This window comes from Microtus ochrogaster, unplaced genomic scaffold (genome assembly GCF_000317375.1).
Source record: "Microtus ochrogaster isolate Prairie Vole_2 unplaced genomic scaffold, MicOch1.0 UNK33, whole genome shotgun sequence".
In the NCBI taxonomy this organism is placed as follows: domain Eukaryota; kingdom Metazoa; phylum Chordata; class Mammalia; order Rodentia; family Cricetidae; genus Microtus; species Microtus ochrogaster.
Genome location: NW_004949131.1, coordinates 2,996,039 through 3,017,377, shown reverse-complemented (window position 1 = coordinate 3,017,377; position 21,339 = coordinate 2,996,039). Strand labels below are relative to the sequence as shown.

Genomic DNA, 21,339 nt, shown 5'->3' with positions numbered 1-21,339 from the left:
GTCTCGAAAACCAAAAAAAAAAAAAAAAAAAAAAAAAAAACTCCTGAAAGAATGCACCTATAAAATGTTGGTCAGATATTTTTAAGGAGAAAAAAAAAAAACCTAAGAAGCTTAGGCCTAAAACCTAGGGTCAGAGCAAAAACTATTCTGCAAATCTTTAGAAAGCACAGATAATCCCATCTTACTGGAAGAAGAATAATCATGAAAAGACCAGCCTAGTCAGGTATATCATGACGTGGTGGTGCAATAGGGAAGCCACCACTTCTGAAACATGAACTTGTACTATGTGGATGGGAACACAGCTTGCTGCCTGAGGCACCCACACCCCAAATCAAAGGATCATAATGGAAAATATCTCTTACTGTTTACATACCATGTTGGAACAGGCGCTGGCAAAGGTCATGAACTTGGGGTTGAACTGCAAACAGGTAATGGGACCCGTGTGTTTACCATCCAATACAGCTACTTTTATACCACTCTCTCCATTCCAGACATGGATCTTGCCATCTTCTGAACCTAAAGAGAATGATGGAGACAATAACACTTCAAGAGGCAAATCAAGACAGATGAGAACAAGACAGATTAAGATCTAGAAAGTTTCAGGACATATCCCTCAGCAGAAACTGAGAGGACAATGGCGGAAGGACACTGGGAATTATCTTGACCTAATTATTGTTCCTTTTTCTTTAGGGACTTAGTTTTGTCAAATAGCTCAGATAATTTTGAATTCTGTACGTAGCCCAAGTCAGCCTCAAACTCCTAACTTTCCTTTCTCTGCCTTCCAGTAACAGCACTCAAGTGTTAACAACTGGAGTAGCTATGCAGGGGTGCTTTACTATTCCTTTGCCATCTTCCCCTCATGCCTTTGCATTCTCATCTGGAAAGGGGGATAAATACCATTAGCCTGCCAATACCTCACCAACGAGACTACTGAAGATTACACAAGTTACCAATACAACACAGTCATGCTTTTTTAAGAGCTTAATTCTAAAGCCCATGAAGGGAAAACCAGCACATTGCCAGTTCCAATAAAGAACCCATGTCAGTGTGACGGCATACCCTGGAGATGATTGGGAGATGGAGAATCAGAAATCCAATGTAAGCTCTGACTATATATATAGCAAGTTCAAGTTTAGAAGGGTTATATATAAACAAGACCATGGAGGGGGGGGGAGAAAAATGAACAAACAAGCAAGCAAAGCCAGAGAGAAGGCTCAGAAGGTAAAGGTGGCCTGCCAGGAAGTCTGGTGACATGAGTCTAACCAATGAAACTCAAATGGTGGAAGGAGAAAACTGACTCCCCAAAGAAGTTCTCTGACCTCCACATACATGGCACTGCATGTATGCTAGCATACGCAGTAAAGGAAACTACGAAGTCTGAAGGTGCTGTACAGGAATCTATTGAACAGCATTTTTTACTTTGCTTGATAACATAAACAAGTGCATAGTACAGAGGAATAATGAGGAAAATAAAATCAGCTCACCAATCATAATAAATTGTGAATCTGGAGTAAATGAAGCTTCGAGCGTAACAGCTTTGCTGTTAGCATACCCCTGAAACAAAAGAGAATGGTTCTCATTACAGGGCCAGTAATAAAAACAACTGCAAAGAAACACCAACCCAACACACAAGCCCCTTTCCACCAAAGGTCTTTGAATGTGCAATGTCACCAAGACCAAATGTAACTGCTATTCCACATAAAACACTCCCAACCCTAACTCCATATTTAGTGGGGAGGGTACAAAAACCCCTGTTTATTGTTATTAACAATTATACTTGAAAAGCAAACTTAGGGCACTTTGTAAAAGGTGAACGACTCCAACACAAAGGAGGTAAAGTTCATGTGCAGGAAGAAAACATAAGCCCATGTCCCATCACTGAGTCAATGACAACCATTATCTCCACAATCCAGCTAACAGCATTCCCAGCCCAGGCCTTATGAGCAAGGAAAGAGCCATACGTCAAAGATGTCAGCTCACCCCAAATGTGTGCATCACCACACCCTTGAATGCATCAATAAGACGGATGAAGCTGCCATTGGTAGAAATGAGTATGAGTTTGCCATCATTGCTGAACTTAAGTCCTGTCCACTCACAAGTCCGATCATACTGCATCTTAAAGGTTGCAAATGGTCCCTGCAAAACACAAAAATATCAGTTCCCAGGCTCCACACACACCAATACTTCCTTGAGTAGAACTTCTTTTCTATCCATTTAGATTCTTTGTAAGTGGGCAAGCTCTGCCACTCTCTGTTACCCAGTACTTGCCTCTTCCACCACAGAAAGGCTGTGTTTTTAGACAGGGTCTCACTGTGTAGACCAGGTTGGCCTCATAGAGATCCACCTGCATCTGCTCTGGAGTGCAGAGTTGGAATCAAAGATGTGTACCACCATGCCTGGCCTAAAAAAGGTTCTCACACTCCAACTTGCCCTTAAATTTTCTGCAACCTTAATATAGCTCAAGGACTCAAAGATTTACCTTATCAAAAGAACGAAGGTCATAAAGTTTGACCATTTCTGAGTTGACACCTGCAGCAAAAATTAACCCTTCTGGATCAAAGGAACAAACTGGTTTGCCCTGTAGATGCATGAGACCCTAAGAGAAAAGAAGATAAGTTAATGAATGAAGGAGTCCACCACTCAATCATGGACTTTTTCCATGAAAACTAAGGAAGGAACAGGAACTGCACCCAGCTACCTATAAAACATTAGAAGAAAAGAAACAAAACTGACTGAAATGTAAAAAGTCATTTTATGATGCATTTCCAATCAGCCTTAACTCTACAATATTAAAGAGTTCAAAGAGAAACAAAGCCCTTGAGGCTAAAGGGTCTAGGCAGTTGCTCAAGCACTAAGCCACATTATAATGTAATCTGCTCTGGAGTAGGAGATCTGCTTATCTGAGAAAAGATTTTGCTGCCACCTAAGAAGACTCTGGGATCCCAAAATGGAACCACTGTTGTCTCCCTTAGCTGAGAGGGAGAGCTGATAATGCTTTCCACAGAAAATGCTCAAAAATATAACTGTGAGGTACCATTACCTGGCAGTTAGGAGACCGGAGATCCCAGAGTCGAATGGTCTTATCAAGAGACCCAGAAATGAAAGTGTCATCCACAGGTGACATGGACAAGGCCACCACCCTGCAATGTATCAAGATAAATAGGAGTTGAAGCAAAATATGAGTAAAAATTGGATGTGAACTCTAAACCATTCTGCCTGCCTACATATAACCTGTTTTCCCAAGACTACCATCTTAGGAAGCACACACAAACTTATCTGAGGCAACCAAAAGCAATAGTATAATGTAAAAAAAAACAAAAACAAAAACCCCAACCTAAAGCTTCTGTATTTAAAAAAAAAAGCATGGTCTCAAGCTGAAACTATACAGTTCAGTGGTAGTATTAAAAAAAAATATGTAATCCTACTGACAATCAAAAGCACAGTGATATACTATTTCACAACATCAATGGCTGTCATAAAGGGACCACTCAGTACTGGTGAAGAGGAGCATGGTGGAAAATTAGAACCCCTGTATACACCACTGATGAAATATGGAGTACAGGTGCTCTAAAAAAGCCCTTTTCAGGCCAGGTGTGGTGGTGCTTGAGAGGTAGAGAGAGGCAGGTGGACCTGAGTTCCATGCTAGTCTGGTCTATATAGTGAGTTCCAAGCCAGTTCCAAGTCTGATCCTTTGACCCCACCACAAAAAATCAAAACTAACACGCCTTTAATCCCAGCACTTGGGAGGCAGAGGCAGGCGGATCTCTGTGAGTTCGAGACCAGCCTGGTCTACAGAGCTAGTTCCAAAGCCACAGAGAAACCCTGTCTCGAAAAACCAAAAAAAAAAAAAAAAAATCAAAACTAAAAACCAACCATACATTTTCTGGAAAGACTCAGAAATTCTATTCCTAGGTATATATACTTTAGCAAACTGAAAATATCTACACTAAAATGTACACATTTTTACAGTAGCATTTGGAACGGGAATAACCCAAATGCTCACTAATTAACAAATCAACAGGATTGGGCTAGCTATATAACATGACCAATATTATTTGAGAACAAAAAGAAACCAAGTGCTAATTCATATAACAACAGGGACAACCTTTGGAAACATCATGTTACATGAAAAAAGACAAACACAAAAGGCCGCATGATATCTAACACCATTTATACGAAATGTCTAGAGATAGCTCTTAGATGACTGGCTGCTAATAGGTATAGAGTTTCTCTCAGGGAGATGAAAATATTCTGGAATTATAGTAGCAGTGCTTGCTCAACTACATACATACATACATACAATCAGGAAATTGTGTTTCTTATTTTGAGATAGGGTTTCATGTAGCCCAGGTTGCCACAGCAATATAACAGAGAGCAGAATGTATATAGACACACATTTTGTCACACTGTCTAGCTCAAAAGTTCACAAGGTCTAAGTTGATACAAAAGGCTCTGTACTGGCCGCAGTGGTGGCCCACGCCTTTAATCCCAGCACTTGGGAGGCAGAGGCAGGTGGATCTCTGTGAGTTCGAGGCCAGCCTGGTCTACAAGAGCTAGTGCCAGGACAGGCTCCAAAGCTACAGAAAAACCCTGTCTCGAAAAACTTAAAAAAAAAAAAAAAAGGCTCTGTGCTGATAAGTACAGGGAACATAAGAACTAAAACCCTGGCCCTAGGAAACTCACCTGCCAAATCACACTGTGCCAACACACTAGGGCCAAAGTGAATAAAGGCCCATCCTTTGGCTTGCACAGTAGCTGACACTTTCTGTCTTCAGCAGCACAGAAATACCCTGCCTGCTTCTAAGTGCAACTTCTTTACTGATTTCCCCTCTTAGGGGGAAGGAGTTTGAGACAGGGTATTAATATGTATCCCAGGATGACCTTTAATTTACTATGTATCCAAGCAGGCCTCCAATTTGTAACGTTCTCCTAGCTCAGCCTCTATAGCACTAGAATTATAAGGACATACCACCATGCTCAGTCAGAAGCACATTTTTTCTCTCTGCTTTTTGAGATAGGGTCTCTCTATGTAGTCCTAGTTGTCTTGGAGCTTGCTATGTACACCACCAGGCTGGCCTGGAACTCACAGAGATCTGCCTGTCTCTGCCTCCTGAATGTTAGGATTAAAGGCATGCTCCACCATGTCCAGCAGAAGTACCACTTCCAACAGGCAGCTCTCAGTCATCTCTCCTGTCATCCTTCAGGCATGACGTGGCCCTCTTGAAATCAGGGCAGCTGTGACTACTACTGTGGAACCCTCAAAAGACCCTGATCCCTTCCAAGCACATATAAGGAGTTAACAATTACGTGGAAGAGAAGAGAAATGGGTATAGCTGCCATTTAAGTTGCCCATGCTCCTATAAACAACTAGAATAAAAACTTACTGGTTCACAAAGTGAAAACTTAGGTGGAATAATTTCTTTGGCCTATCACTGGTTTCCTACTCTGGGGTGAATAGACAGATGTCTTTTTACACATCTCAGCAAAAGTGACATAATACCTGTCAGGGCACTCTACCATCTATATTAATATATACACCTTTAATCCCAGCACTTGGGAGGCAGATAGGCAGATCTCTATGAGTTTGAGCCCAACCTGGCTCTAGGACATTCAAGGCCACATAGTAAGACCTTGTCTCAAAGAGACAGACAGACAGACAGACAGACAGACAGACAGACAGAACAAAGAAAAAAAGTATAGGGCTGGAGTGTTGTGGAATAATCTTTTTGTACACTGTGAAGAAGTGTCACTCAGATTGGCTTACTAAAAAACTAAATGGCCAATAGCTAGACAGGATTTTTGGGGGAGAGACTACTGGGAAGAAGAAAGGTGGCGTCACTAGTCAGACAGAAAGGAAGCTGCATAGGCATTACAGAGTAAAGGTAATAAAGCCGTGAGACAAAAAGCAGATGTATAAAAATGGGTTAATTTAAGTTGTAAGAGCTAGTTAGTAACAAGCCTAAGCTACTGGCTGAGCTTTTATAATAAATAATAAGTTTCTATATTGTTATTTGGGAGTTGGCAGGCAAGACAAAAATAAAAGTCCATTTACAAATGGCGCCATGGAGAGATGGCTCAGTGGTTAAGAATACTGGCTGCACTTCCAGAGGTCCTCGGTTCAATTCCCAGCACCCACATGGTAGTGCACACCACCTGTAACTGTAGTCCCATGGGATCTGATGCCCTCTTCTGGAATGCAGACATGTATGTAGACACAACAACCATATACATAAAATATATAAATAAATAAATAAGTCTTAAAAAACAAACAACAAAAAACTTCCTTCACATCATAAGGAACATGTAGAAGAAGCTAATTCAAATGTTGGCCTCTGTAGTGGAAGGTCTTATAAATGCAAATAGTTCTTTTGTTAAGCACACACACATATTCTTGTACGGCAAGTATGCTCTTGCATTGAGCTACATCTAACCCTCTCCTTAATTATATTTATTTTTGGCAAGAAGAACTGAATATAGAGCCACATACATGCTAAGCATGTACTCAGCCACTAAACTATATACTCCAGAAAGTCCTCAAACTCAGAGATCCCCCTGCCTTTATCTCCTGAGTGTTTGGATGAAAGTGTACACCACCACCGTCTGGCTCCTTACTTAAAATTTTAGTAAATCATGTAGTTAGTTATCTCTGAAACTCATCTTCTGCTTCCATAACCTCAGTAAACCAAGAAGTGACTGAGTTCAGTTAACAAGATGAAGAGGAAGGCTGAACAGCAGTAAGGAAAGCTGGATTCACTAAGAAAACGTCTCCCTTCTCTTCCATTTTCTGAGTCACCTGAGGGATATACTACTGAGTCTTACCTTTTGCTGTGTCCAGGAAAATATCTGATGTATTTGTTGTCATGCAACGACAAGTAACGAATAGTATCTGTAAGAAAACAAAAAAGGGATGACATTTTACTATTTAAATGAAATTTACGTTGCATTTTCATTTTTGAAAAGACAAAGTCTAAGCACTTACTACATCCTATTACCTAAGCAAATTACAGATAGCTAAAGAGGAACAACTTTTCTCTCAAAAAAAAGAGTACACATACAGATTCATACAACTCAAAAGCCAAGTTTTCAGCTCACAGCATTTATACCAACATTTAATATCACTATTTTGGGGCCCAGATGTACAATTCAATGGTAATGTGCTTGCCTAGTGTATGGGAATCTCAATAGTCCAATCTGCAGCACTGGGTTAGGGGCAGGAGACTCACAGAGAAAACTACATTTAAAAAAAAATAATTGTTTTCCTAACAATCTTTAGATTCTTCATAATTTAAAATTCTATCTATCCTATATAAATATTTTTTGGCAAGGAAAAAAATCACTAGCTATAGACTAATTTTAGTGTCTGCAAAGTGATAAATCATACATGGAATATCAGGACTGCAAATCAGAGGACTATATAGTGAATTTGAAAATAGTGCATCTATACATCCGATCTGTCAAAGAAAAGACAGAAAGAGAGGAAAAGAAAGAATTCTATCTAGAAAAGTAAACAATAGGGATTAGAGGGATGGCTTAGCCGTTTAGAGCACTTAGCTTCCATTCCCAGAACCCACATGGTAGATCACAACTGTCTGTATTCCAGGATCTGACATCCTCTTCTAACCCCCCTGGGCACCAGACACATATGTGATACATAGATATACATACAAGTAAATCACTCATACACATTTAAAAAAGAAAGAAGGAAAGAAAGAAAAAGGAGAGTATGTTGACAGCAGAATGAAGTGAGGTTGGGTATGCACTAGGTAAGTGCATAGTGCTTGCCTAGCATGGTACAGTTAGTGAAACCCTGTCTCAAAAACCAAACTGAAATGTCAATGAAAACAAAAACAAAAAATAGGAAGAGAAACAAGTGGTTGCTGAGAAACAGATGATAAACATGACACCAAATACAGGAAGGACAAAACATATTATAAAGGCTAACAGAAGATAAGAGGTTCAAGGCAAGTGTGACGGCACACCTTTAATCCCAGCACTCTGGAGGCAGAGGCAGGTGGATTCCTGTGAGTTCCAGGCCAGCATGGCCTATAAAGCGAATTTCAGGACAGCCAGGGATGTCACACAGAGAAACCCTGTCTCAAAAAAACAAAACAAAGAGAAAAGAATCAAGAGCTCCAAAGTATCAAGTGGCTTATAAAGGTGTTTTGTTGTTGTTTGTTTTGTTTTTCAGGGTCTCATTCTATACTCAATGTTGGCTTGGAACCCATTATATAGCCCAGGCTAGCCTCAAAACTAACAGCAAGTCTCCAGCCTCAGGCTCCCAAATGCTAGGATTACTGTACACACTTGGCTTGCAGAGATGCAGTCTGAGAAAAGGGCATTTACCCTAAGAGGGAGAAAAAGGAATCCTTTCTATAGGATCAATAACAGAATTCAACATGGCTTATTTGAACAACTCCAAGTCTCTCAAATGACAACCATAAAGCATTTCTGGTTATTCAAGTGCTAGAAACTACTCACCTGCCCTAAGAGAAGAGATCCCTTCCCCATTACCTGGACTCCTAGAGACGAGCAGGGCTTCGCCATCTTCTCCACCCCACTTGGTAGCTGGTGCGCTGTTCCTGGCAAGGCAGTGGCCTGTACAGTTATCTCCTGTACCGGGTGGTATCATAGACCCTCAAACTGTACAAACTACTACCTCAGCCTGGAATCAGGCAAAAGAGAACGAAGCACTGGAGGAACTCTGCAGGACGCACACGAGGCAGGAAAGGCAACATCCCCACAGCAGAGGCCTGGCAGCAAAGCTACAAGTGCCACACACCTGCCTCATCTTGTACCATATTTGGAGAATCATTTAATCACTCAGAAAAGTAGCCCAACAAAAGAAATACACCAGTTATTTAGATATAACTAACCATCCATTCATCCATCCAACCATTCACTCTCAAGATCTTAGTAATTATTCTTATCCAAAAGCATCAACAGCATTGCCTATTTAGAAAATTACTTCTGAAACACATGAAAAATAGAAATTAGATATGTACTAAAATCAAGTTTAGGTAAAGAAGTCTCATTAAAAAAAGACTTCTGCTCATTTGCTTTGAGACATACTAAAATAGCAATTTAAGTAATCCTTGCTGAATGATCTGGCATGGTGTTGCTTGCCTTTAGTCTTAGCACTGAGTAGGATTCCTTTGAGTTTAAGGTCAATCTGGTCTATATACAGAGTACCAGGACAGACAGGGCTACACAGTGAAAGTGTGTCTTAAAATAGGGAGGGAGACAGAAGAAATTATTCTGTGACCAAGAGAACATACTACACTTGCAGAGCACTTGAGCTCAGTTCCCCAGAACCCATGCCAGACAGTTAATAACAACCTGTAATTCCACCTCCGGGATCTGACACCTTCTGGTCTCTGTGGGCACCTGCATTCACATGTGCACATAGCACTTCCATGCACATACACACTTGGTCAAAAATAAACCTTAAGAAAAAAAGAGCTAGATGCCAGAGAGATGATGGCTCAGTGCTTGCTGCTCTTCCAGAGGACCTGAATGTAGTTCCTAGCACTCACAACACATGGGAACCCGATGCTCTCTTTTGTCCCAAAGGTACTGGCACACACCCACACATATAAATAAAAATAAATCTAACTGTGCCTGCCACAGTGGCACAGACCTATAATTCCAATACTCAGGTGTATGAAGCAGGAATATCATCGGTCAAGGGCAACCTGAATTACAGTGATACTATCTCTGTACTAAGAAATCTTACTGCAAAAAGCAAATCAGTAAACCAGTACCAATAAGGCTAAAATAAGATGTGATAGTTCAATGACTGAGACAGTTTGACAATTTTGGAATTTATTCTATGGGAAATCAATCAAAAGCAAAGACTATTTATTAAAAAGAAAGTTTCAACTCTTCAAAAAATTACTTAAAAAAAGTATTCCTGGAATCAAAGACCACAAAGATCATCACACTATTCTTTGACACAGACCATAGAAGAGCTAAACTCTTCTAATTTCCCCTAAACTAGCACAGTTGAATGATTTGTAAGGCTTTTTGCTTGTTGTTTTTAAGAAAGGGTCTAGCTACAAATGCTAAACTGCCCTGAGTGCTGGGATGCTTCTACTATTTTTCCTCCCAAGACAGGGTTTCTCTGTGTAATAGTCCTCACTGTCCTTGAACTCCCTTAGTGGATCAGGCTGGCCTTGAACTCAGAGATCTGCAGGAGTGCTGCAATTAAAGGCATGTGACACCACCAACTGGTTGCTTCTACTACTTTTAATCTCATGCACTGGCAAACTTTCTAGTTTGCCTTTAGAGTATTTGCAAATTTTGTTTTATTCTCCCTCAGTTAGAAATGTAAAAGTTATCTTTATACCAACCACCTGCCTTTTTTTATTTTTAGTTTTTGGAAATAAGGTTTCACTATGTAGTCCAGGCTAGCCTTTCCTCCAGCCTCAGACCCCCAAGTGATGGGATACAGAGGTAACATGTCAGTCACACCTGGCTTAATCCACATAAACATTCTGAATGGAAAGGCCCAGTAGTTTACTAATTGCTATGTGTCAAGTATGTCTTCCTTTTGTTTTTTCTAAGTATTCTTTCAAGCTTCAAGGAGTATAAATCATAAAATATAATTAGTTACTTCCTACTTTTCCTTTTCCTACTCCCCATTGTAAAGCAGACATTTTCATATTGTTCCAAGTCTTTCCAAAGTGCAGTGGCTCGCTTCCAGCATCATTTCACTTCTAAAGACGTACGTAATCAGCACTACTAACATTATAGGAAATATTTAAATCAACTATAACCAGAGTGCAAATTCTCAAGTACTTCAAAGGAACCATGACCGTGACCTCCTAAAAAAGGCTTGCTTACCGTCTATTTTGTTAGAGCTGTAAACGACCGTGTTAGCTGCATGAGTGTATCTGATGAGGTCCACACCATACTTCTTACTGTACAGGGTTCTCTTTGGTCTGATGAGCAAACAGAGGGAAAAACAGAAACCATCAGAATCCAGCATCACAAACACTGGAGCACTTGACGGATATGGCAGGGACAAGCATTATTAGGAGACTCAACTCAGGTCTTCTGTAAGTGTAGTCAAACTCTTCACAACCAAGCCACCTCTCCAGCCACAAAAACCTATCTCTTGAGTGTAATTGTTTCAATAATAGTCTTTCACTTGTGAACACAAGGTCCAAGTTAGAAACTAAAAGTAAATATAGAGTACATAAATTCAATTTCTTTACCACACAATATTCAAAAGAAAGGGGTGGGGGAGCTGAGGCAGGATCTCACACAGCCTCCAAGGCCCTAGGTAGTAGATAGCCTTGAACTCATGATTTTCCTGCCTGGGCTTCTCCAGCGCTAGAATTGCAAGAGTGGGTCACAACACCTGGCTTCAAATGTAAACTGAGACTATTATTTATTTGAGAAAAAGGTATACAAAATATCACAAATCATGATTTACAACAGAGGGATATGAGAGTAACTAAAAGTCAGTAAATTTTCCTAAGCATTCATTCAGAAAGCACTTTCTTTTTCTTTTTTTGAGACAGGGTTTCTCTGTGTAACAGCCCTGGCTGTCCTGGAACCCAGAGACCCACCTGCCTCTCTGCCTCCTGAGTTCTGGGACTAAAGGTGTACTCTACCACCACCTTGCAGAAAGCACTTTCTTAAAGGCAATGATCTATCAAAATTGAAACCAGATGTAACACTGTTATATTCCTAGTATCACTCACTCTTGGAAGATGCACAACTTCCCTATATGGAGGTACAAAGTTCCGGCTGAGCCTTCTAAGAAAACAGGCAAATCTAACTCTCCCCAGAAAAATTAAGTCATGGTTCCTTTTTCTTTTCTTTTTAAAATGATTTATTTTTATTTTATGTACACTGGTGTTTTGCCTACATGTGTGTCTGTATGAGGGTATCAGACCCTCTGCAACTAAAGTTACATACAGTTGTGAGCTGCCATGTGGGTGCTGGGAATTGACCATGTGGGTCCTCTGAAAGACAAGCCAGTGCTCTTAACCACTGAGCATCTCTCCAGCCCAGTTCCTTTTTCTTTTACTTTTATGTAAAAGTACGTGTCTCCAACACCAAAGTTCCAAACTATGTGTTAAAGTCCCTTAAAGTAAACCTTGATGATTTAATAAAAGAGTCTCAGGGGGCTGGAGAGATGGCTCAATAGTTAAGAGCACTGGCTGCTTGCTCTTCCAGAGGTCCTGAGTTCAATTCCCAGCAACCAAATGGTGGCTCACAGATCTCTAGGGGGATCTGATGACCTCTCTTGGCATAAAAGCATACATGCAGTTAAAATACTCATACATAAATGAAAAAAATTCAGAAAAACCTATAACCAAAATGTTTGTCACATGTGCTGCTTAAATTAGAATTTTTTTTAACCCAAATACCTCTAGAAAACAAAATTTGAATGTTAGAATTCTCCACAAGAAATCAGGTCAGAAAATAAGAAAACCTTTAACATGTTTTACATTTATGTCTAGAAGAATTTTAAATCAGACATGGTGGCTCACATCTGTAATTGCAGCCAGAATTTGAAAGGCTGTAGCAGGAGGATCACAACAAATTCAAGGCCAGTTTAAACTACAAAATGAGATCCGTCTCAAAAACAAAAAGGAAAATCAAGCTCCTGTAGAAATGTTTGAATTTATGCAAAAGAATGTTTACCTTCTCGATATAAAATTATTTTGGAACCAGTGGGTTAAGCAATCAAGTGATCCAGGCTGCCTACAAGTCAATCATTTGCATTTCCAACTGTTAAAGTCATTGAGGGTGAGGCCTTCTGTCTCATGAAACCTATTCCAAACAGAATTCTTCAAATTGGAGTATACTTCCTATATGTCTGCCTTTTGTGAAATAAAATACTACCAGATCCAATCTACTGTCTGGAGCGTTTGGTAATTAATGATTAAGTAAGGTTGAGGATGTACCTACACAAAAGGTTGATGACTTTGCATTTATCAGAAATCCTAGTACTTCAGCCCATCTAAAATTGAAAACAGGGCTAGGGATATGGTTCAATCACAGAGGGCTTGTCTAGCATGCATGGGGGTCCTGGATTCTAACTTCAACACTGCAACTAAACAAAGACAAAGGCATAAAGCATGTGGTATAAAAAAAGATTGGTTCCACTAAGATAAGGCCTATATGTCTTAAATCTAAAAAACACTGAGTTTGTTCTTAATGAAAGAACACTATTTCTTTATTTCAGTTCTATTATGAAAGTCAGAGCCTAAATTACCATTGCATGTGTCTTTTCATGCCCCTTTTTTTTTTTTTTGCAAGTATTTTGGCAAGCTCCATCTTTAGAACTATGATTCTGGAGGCAAAGTATGAACAAAGAAAATGACAGTAAAGCCAGGTGGTGTGTGGGGTGGGGTGGTGAACATCTATAATCAAGCACTTGGAACATAGGAGAAGGATTAGGAGTGGTTTTTTTTTAAATTAATTTATTTATTATGTGTACAACATTCTGCTTCCCACACACCAGAAGAGGGCGCCAGATCTCATTACAGATGGTTGTGAGCCATCATGTGGTTGCTGGGAATTGAACTCAGGACCTCTGGAAGAGCAGTCAGTGCTCTTAACCTGAGCCATCTCTCCAGCCCCAAGGATTAGTTTAAGGCCAGCCTTGGATACATCGAAAGTTGGAAGGTAGCCCGGGTTACATGAAACTGTTGTCTTAAGGCTAAGTATATGTGTGTGTGTGTACACATAATTAGAATAAAATTTAAAAATCAAAATGTTTTAGATAATTTGTATTGCCAACCACACGCAATATTCCCTTATATTCTTTCAAGTTGAAATATAACTCAAGGGATGAACTGCATTATGTTTAAGTGGACAAAAACAAAGCAACAGCAACAAAAAATCCTCAAAATCTCTTTTTGGGCTAAAAACAACTGCCATCAAGCCCACCTGAGTTCAATCCCCAGGACTCATTTGATAGAAGGAAAACACCAAATCCTTCAAGCTGTCCTCTGATGTATAAACGCACAGCAAGCTCACACACAATAACAAATGTACAAAAAGAAAAATTGTATGAAAAACTACTTTTGATACAAAAGAAAACATTCTTTTAAGCCAAACATTATTGTCTCAGACTTGTAATCCTAGCACATAGGCGGCTGAGGCAGGAGAATTGCTGTTTGAAGCCAGCCAGCAGCACTATGGTCACACACTGAGTTCCAAATGTTGAGATTGTTGGATTATTCTTCTAAAATACATTATTAGATCTATTTTATGTATACGAATGTTTTGCCTGCATCTGTATATGTGCATGCTGTGCACTTCCAATGTCTGTGGAGGTCAGAAGAGAGTATCAGATCCCCTGGAACTGAAGTTGAATCCCTGAGCCATCTCTCTAGCTCCTGGATCCTCTTTTCAAACATATTTTCTAACAAGTATTGTTTTTGTTTTTTTTCTTTAAAGACTTACTTTATTTTTATAATGTATAGGTCTTTGCCTGTAAGTATGTCTGTGTATCACATGTGTTCCTGGTATCAGGGAAGTTAGAAGCATGGGTCAGATCTCCTGGAACTAGAGTTACAGATGATTGTGAACCCCCAAGCTGGAGCTGGAAACGGCCCCAGATCCTCTTTAAGAGCAGCAAGCATACTCTTAAGGATCTCTCCAGCTCCTTATTTTCTTTTTTTTGAGACAGGCTCTTGCTATTCAGTTCAGGCTGCATCCCAATATTCCCACCCCCAGTCTCCCAAGTGCTGGAATCACAGGCACTGCTGAGCAAGAAAGTTCTTTAGAACATTGTAGCTTTCTATTAAGTCTGTAGTCATGTAAAAAGGTTTTATGCATGAATAAACTATATTACAGTCTTAGCATTTTATTCCTTTCAATAAGGAATATGCACTTCCATTTCAGCTTTTGGGGGTAAGATTCTAATCTATGTACTGAACTAAACATGCCAAACAAACCAACTTCAAATTACTTCTAGCTCCCAATTTAAATTCTACCAGCTCTTCCAAACAAATTCGATTGGTTAGAGCAGGGTGAAAAAAAAAATCAATGCACTAAAATGAACATCAATTCAAACAACTATCTGTCCAGCTAGCAATTCTCTCATCTCCAGGACCACCACTGTAGGGAACTCTTCCCACAGCAGGCCAGTCCAGAGACAGTTACATAATACTTTGTTATAGCCCCAGTGAGGAAGTCAGGAAAAACATCATAGACAGCTCAGTCTACAACACAGCCTTACTTTAGATGAACTCAGAGAGGCTCAAGTTCCAAAAGAAAACTGTCTGTTATTTGAAAAAATAAACAAAAGGAACAGCTTCAAAATCATAGGTAACTTTAACAAGATGATGTTAAAAACAGTAGTTATTAAATTAAACCAAACATCTGCTTAGGAAATGTTGGTTAAAGTTGACAAGGAACATCAAATTTAGCCTAAAACTAGTTTCTGCTACAAATGAGGTCTCTGCTTATCAAGGACTTGGACTCAAACAGGGGTAAGACTAGGCAGACAATGTCTCCCCCGACTCAGGCTATGAAAAAGGCAAAGTGCTCTGCGCAGCAAAGATACATAACAGTAGTATCCTTGTCCGCGGAAGTTCTCCAATATGTGACTCCCATAACCAGATCCAGAATTTTGTTAATCCCAAGCAAACCATACACTGGCGGGTTTTTTGGACTGTTTTGAGTCTCGCCTACGAAGCCCAGAACTCAGAATCTGCCTTTTTCTGTCGCCCAAAAGCTGAGATTGCTGGCTGGGCCGCCACACCCGGGGAAACTTTTTTCTTTTGTAATGCAAAAGGAAACACTAAATTGTTCAGAATGCTTTCTTTGTTTTAAAGGGAGCTCACATTCTGACCAGAATGGGGCGGCCAAGTTCGCATGAGTCTGGCAAAGAAAAGTTTCCGGGAGGCTGTTTAACAAGTTAACTGTAAGCAAGCGTGGGCATCGGGACAGGCAAAGGGCTGCACGCTCACACAGTCACAATCGATAAATCCTGACAGCTAAAAACTGCATCTCGCGGGGACTGCTGGCAGAAAGGCCGCGCGGGAAGCGGAGGGGCAGGGACGGGCGCGGTGCCAGGGCTGAATCCAGGTCACCGCGGTGAGGGCAGAGAGCGGGCGCCGCTGCTGGGCAGAGCGGCTCCTACGGTTCTGCACCGAGCTCAAAGCCGAGCCGCACCTCCTGACAGTCGAGAGCGGCGGAAAAAGCCGCCGTTCTGGTCGCCGGGCGCACGGACGCGGCGTTTAAAGGTCAAGGTCAAGGTGGGGTTTGGCGAGCTACCGGGAAGCGCGCTCGGGAGAAACCGGAGACACATGCAATAGCAAGGCTGGTGTTACTACGACCACCATCGTCTTAGAGAAAGGAAAGAGCTCCTGCAGCACCGCAGGATGGAGGCGGAGTGAGCGACAGGCTGGGGGGCCTCAGGCGGGGACCAGCGACGGAGGGGAGGAGGGGGGCACTCGGAGCCCGGCCCGCGGCCCCCGCCACACTCACTTGCCCTCCTGGCAGTCATACAGCACGATGGAGTCATCGTCGCTGCTGGAGATGACCGTCTCCCCATTGGGACTGAAGTCGAAGCAGTTGATCTTGTCCGAGTTCTCGCGGAACACCTTGGCGACGCGGAAGCTCCTCAGCACGCTGTCGGTCAGCTTCATGGCGGCGGCGGCTGCTGCTGCTGCTGGAGGCAGCCGCGGCGGCGCAGGGCCGGGGCGGGGCCGAGAGGCGAGCGAGCGGGCGGGCTGCTCAGGGCCAACCCTAGCGGTGCGGGCGCCGCGCTGGAGGCTAGCGGGAGGGCGGCTGACAGTCGGGCCGCAGCGTCGTCCTCCTCAGGGCGCGCTCTCGCGTCGGGATGACGGGACCTCGCTGAACCGTTCTTCTCCGCAGTCACCTCAGGGCCAACCGGCGCTGTGCCGGCTCATTGTGTTCGCCATCTTGAAGGGAGAAGCAAAATCAGAGGGCGAGGAGCCTCGGCCGCAACGAACGCCGGGAAAGGGGGCGGGCCGGGAACTGAGGCGCGAGCCGAGAAGGCGGGGAGATGACGTCAGCGGGGCGGGCGTACATTTCCGCGGCCCGGGATCGCAGCTCGCGGGTGTGCAGGGGGAGGCCTGCGGGCGTGGAGCGGAAAAGCCTTTCCTGAGAGCGGGAAAGTTGAGGTCGCCTCGGGACTGGTGCCTTTGTGAGTGCTACCAGGGAGAGTCGGGTATCCCTGGGGCGGTAGGTACTAGCGGAGTCCGCCCCGCGTGGCCTGTTCGTGGGGTGACTCAGGGGAACCCATCACTGAGGGGCTTGACCACAACACCACCAATCCAGGAAGCCTCCATTTGTTATTTTAATGAAGTACAACTTACACAATTCTAGTGGGTGACCTTTTATTTTCAATTGGATATATGCCCGGAGTCTATGTCAGAGCTTTCTTTAAATCTTCAGCGTCAAAGCGCATGAAGCTAGCTAACTTCAGGTGCGGACGGAGGGGGAGCCTAATGAAGGTTCACTCACCTGCAGCTAATAGGAAGGAAGGTGTGAGTCCCATAGAACCTGGGCTGTGGTGAGCAAGATGAAAACCACATGGAAACGCTAGCAAAATTGGAATCTTCTTGGAAATAACTAGGAATTGAATCCCTCGTCTTTCTGTAAAAACAAAACAAAAAAACCCGAGGTATCTACATAGAGAAATTGTTGGCTGAGGGAAAAAGACGAGATTGTGAGTCTGGACTGAAGTTGCCTCCTAACAGAGCAGAGCTCCTGGCTGCAGTTTGTTTTGGGGTTTGAGGAGGGGAAAAAAACCGGTTTGAGTGCAACCTGAATGGATGGCAACTTTCCAAACTGCTAATCGATTCAAGAAAAATCTCCCACAGACTGCTGCACTCAATTTCCAGGGATTGTTTCTGAATCTAAAAAGGAGGCTACAGTCTGCCGTGAACGCTTGAGAGGCCAGGACAGGTCTGGTGCCCTGTTGTGGACCTGCTGGGTGAACTGAAGGCCTTTGAAGAACATCTCTAGTAAAGATCCTGCAGACTGACTGACTAGGACATCGGAATCGTGGGAGAACAAATGTAGCCAAGAGGCAAATGATCACGATTTTAGGCCTATTTAAAAAGTATAGTGTGTGCATGCATGTGTGTGCATGTGCTTTTTAGCTGCTGAGCCATCTAAGCCGGCCTTGCTTTTAGTAGCCAGCTTTACTTTAACTTTTTTTTTTTAAAGATTCATTTGTTTTATGTATACTAGTGCTCTATCTGCATGTACAACTTTCTGTGAGAAGAGGATATCAGATCCCACTCCAGATGACTGTGAGCCACCTGTAGGTGCTGGGAATTGAACTCAGGTCCTCTGGAAAAGCACCCAGTGCTCTTAGCCACTGAGCCAGCTTTCCAGCCCCACTTTAACTTTTAACATCCTCCTAACTGGTAAACTTCCCGAGAGCACCACAATGTTTAGCTCCATCAAGCCTACAGCTAAGATGGCTGTGGCAGCACATCTGAAGTGTGGAATTTCCCCACTTTGCAGTTTTGCTGTGGGGCCCATCTACTTGATGTTCCCACAAATAAAACTGGTCAACATGGCGATTTTTTTATTTTGGGGCTACTGTTCTGTGACTAAACCTTTATGAGAACTCTTCCAGGTAGAACTAGGCATTTAGGATGAACTGACTCCTCCTTGTTCCTGGACGAGGCTGTTCTTTCCTATCAGCAGCTGGGAAGCAAACCCACCGAGGAGATGGCATTTTGGCGAGAAGAGTCTGTATTAACATACAGAAATGACCACAGGCACAGCCGTAATCTACCGAATGTTCTCAGTCAGAAAAAATCCTAGAAGGGTGGCTTTCAGAGTTGTGTCCTGCGCCCAGGACCAAAGCATGCATCCTCGCAAGACTTGGCGTCCTGTACTATTTTTAAAAAGCAAAGAAAAAAATTTTTTTGAGGTATCTTAAGAGTGTCATGAAACACTTTGTAGTTTCACTTCCTGTTTGGCTCCCTGCTCTGCTATGGTGGGCTTGTCTGGCTTTCGCTCCAGCCACACTGCTGCCTGAGAGGACAGACTTGAAAAGCCCAAAATGGCTGGCTAGCTCCAGCGAGCAATGGGCAGAGGGGAAGCTGGAGTTTGGAATGAACTGCATGGATTTAAAAAGAGCTCTAGGAAGCCGGGCGGTGGTGGCGCACGCCTTTAATCCCAGCACTCGGGAGGCAGAGGCAGGCGGATCTCTGTGAGTTTGAGACCAGCCTGGTCTACAAGAGCTAGTTCCAGGACAGGCTCCAATGCTACAGAGAAACCCTATCTCGAAAAACCAAAAAAAAAAAAAAAAAAACTCTAGGAAACCAGGCAGTGGTGGCACATGCCTTAATCCCAGCACTCAGGAGACAGAGGCAGGCCTCTGTGAGTTCCAGGCCAGCCTGATTTACAGAGCTCCAGGACAGGCTCCAAAGCTTGTAGAGAACCCCCGTCTTGGAAGGGGAAAAAAAAGAGCTCCAGTCTAGGAATGGTAGCTCACACCTTTAAACTGGTCTACATTAGTGAATTTGTGGTCAGCCAGGGCTATATAGTAAGATTTTGTTTTTTGTTTTATTAAGATTTTTTTTTTTTTTGGTTTTTCGAGACAGGGTTTCTCTGTGGTTTTGGAGCCTGTCCTGGAACTAGCTCTGTAGACCAGGCTGGTCTCGAACTCACAGAGATCCACCTGCCTCTGCCTCCCAAGTGCTGGGATTAAAGGCGTGTGCCACCACCGCCCGGCTATTAAGATGAAACAAAAATATCAGAGCTGAGTATTGAAAGACCCTCAGAGAGGACCTTTTTCTCCGATGAAGACCCCAGAACCAGGACACTCCGAGACCAGGCCACAGGATGCAATTAGCAAGAGGTTTATTGAGTAAACACAGGTACCTGCGGGCCGCAAAGTCTTTCGGAGGACTTGCGCGCCTGCCAACTGGAGGGAGGGCTTTTTATAGGGAAGAGCAAAAAGCAAGTTTACAGAAGCAAAAGCGTGGTTATTGGTCGATCGGAATGAGGAGGGGTGTCAGCAAAAAGCAAGTTTACAGAAGCAAAAGCGTGGTTATCAGAATGAGGCGGGGGCCATGACTGTTCCTATCTTATAGATATCCTGTTTTGCAGTCAACCTGTTTTGTTGATGTCCTATCTTATTGACATCCTGCCCTGCAGTCTTCCTATCTCAGACATCCTGCTCTCTCAAGCACATGGGATGTTCTTACAAGAGCAGGCTGGCTGCTGATCCGGAGAATTTTTTTTATCTTAAGCAAACAGGATGTTCCCCCGGGAGCATGCTAGCTGCGGGTTTTGAGGAGGGGGTCTGTAGGGTCTTTCAAGTATGATAGTATATGAATTCTAGCACTTGGGAGATTAAGACAGGAGGAATATTTTGAGCTGAGGACAATCAATCTATGCTATCTAGTAAGACTACTTAAAACAAAAACAAACCAAAATCAGAGAAAGGGCTAGGCCAATGGCAGCTGTCCAAGCTCAGCCTCCAGAGGCTGGGATCACAAGCCTGCTCTCCACCTTTCCAGGATTTTCCTTACAAATTCTAATGGAGAACATTTCTGAGTGCAAGTGCCCAGCAGGGCTTCTTTGAGTCTCTAAATAACTGGAGTCAGGTGACTTCTCTGTGCCTTTGAAAAGAAGGTGTGTGGGAAAGAGCAATTACTCTAGAACAAAGGTGGGGAGCGGAACAATTGAAGCGGGTGGTGACTTTGTATAGGGGTTTTGTTGGCGATTGTGTGTAGAAGTCTCACAGATCGTGCATAGCTCACAATAACCGGTGCATACCTCATGAGTTGCTTGGTTTGCTAAGTGAACGCTTCATTTCATTGCCTCAGGGAGCCCCTGAGGAAATAAATGCTCTATGCTATAAATAAATGAAGATAACATTTTCTATCACTCTGAAATTATGAAATTGTAACTTCTTCTATGGCAACCCCATTGATGGTTTTATTTATTTAACCATGTATGTGAGATCAATGAGTTGACTGAGGGGTGAGAATGCTTGCTACCAAGGTGGACGTGTCATAGGGTCACTCATGGAGCCCGGATGGTGGAGGAGAGATCAGACTTCCTCAAACTGCCCTTTGCCTTCGATGCTTGAGGTGTGGAATGTACACACACGAAGTGAATAAGTAAATGTAAAACAAAAACTTCTTTCTTTTTTGGTTTTTCGAGGCAGGGTTTCTTTATGTAGCTTTGGATGTCCTGGAACTTGCTCTGTAGACCACCTGGTCTCAAACTCTGCCTGCCTTTGCCTCCAATGCCTGGTTTGTTTATTTATTGTTGTGGTTTGAACCCAGGGCCTGACAATGCTAAGCTAGCTTTCCCGGTTTCTTTTAGGCTTATTTTAAAGAGGAAGACTGGGTTTCTGAGTGGTTTCTC

At 42.7% G+C, this 21,339-nt stretch overlaps 1 protein-coding gene across 1 annotated transcript in view; it reads right to left on the bottom strand.

Moving 5' to 3' along the window:
• The window catches only part of Wdr82 (WD repeat domain 82), a 20,103-nt gene extending 3,127 nt beyond the window's left edge, over positions 1-16,976 (bottom strand). Inside the window, exons 1-8 of the mRNA XM_005368475.2 lie at positions 16,459-16,976; positions 10,843-10,940; positions 6,820-6,886; positions 3,041-3,140; positions 2,480-2,596; positions 1,981-2,136; positions 1,485-1,554; positions 374-516 (exon numbers count right to left, since the gene is read on the bottom strand). Coding sequence (XP_005368532.1) covers positions 374-516; positions 1,485-1,554; positions 1,981-2,136; positions 2,480-2,596; positions 3,041-3,140; positions 6,820-6,886; positions 10,843-10,940; positions 16,459-16,619 — 912 coding nt within the window. The 5' untranslated portion in view covers positions 16,620-16,976. The remainder of the gene's footprint in view (positions 1-373; positions 517-1,484; positions 1,555-1,980; positions 2,137-2,479; positions 2,597-3,040; positions 3,141-6,819; positions 6,887-10,842; positions 10,941-16,458) is intronic.
• Positions 16,977-21,339: the final 4,363 nt, after the last annotated feature.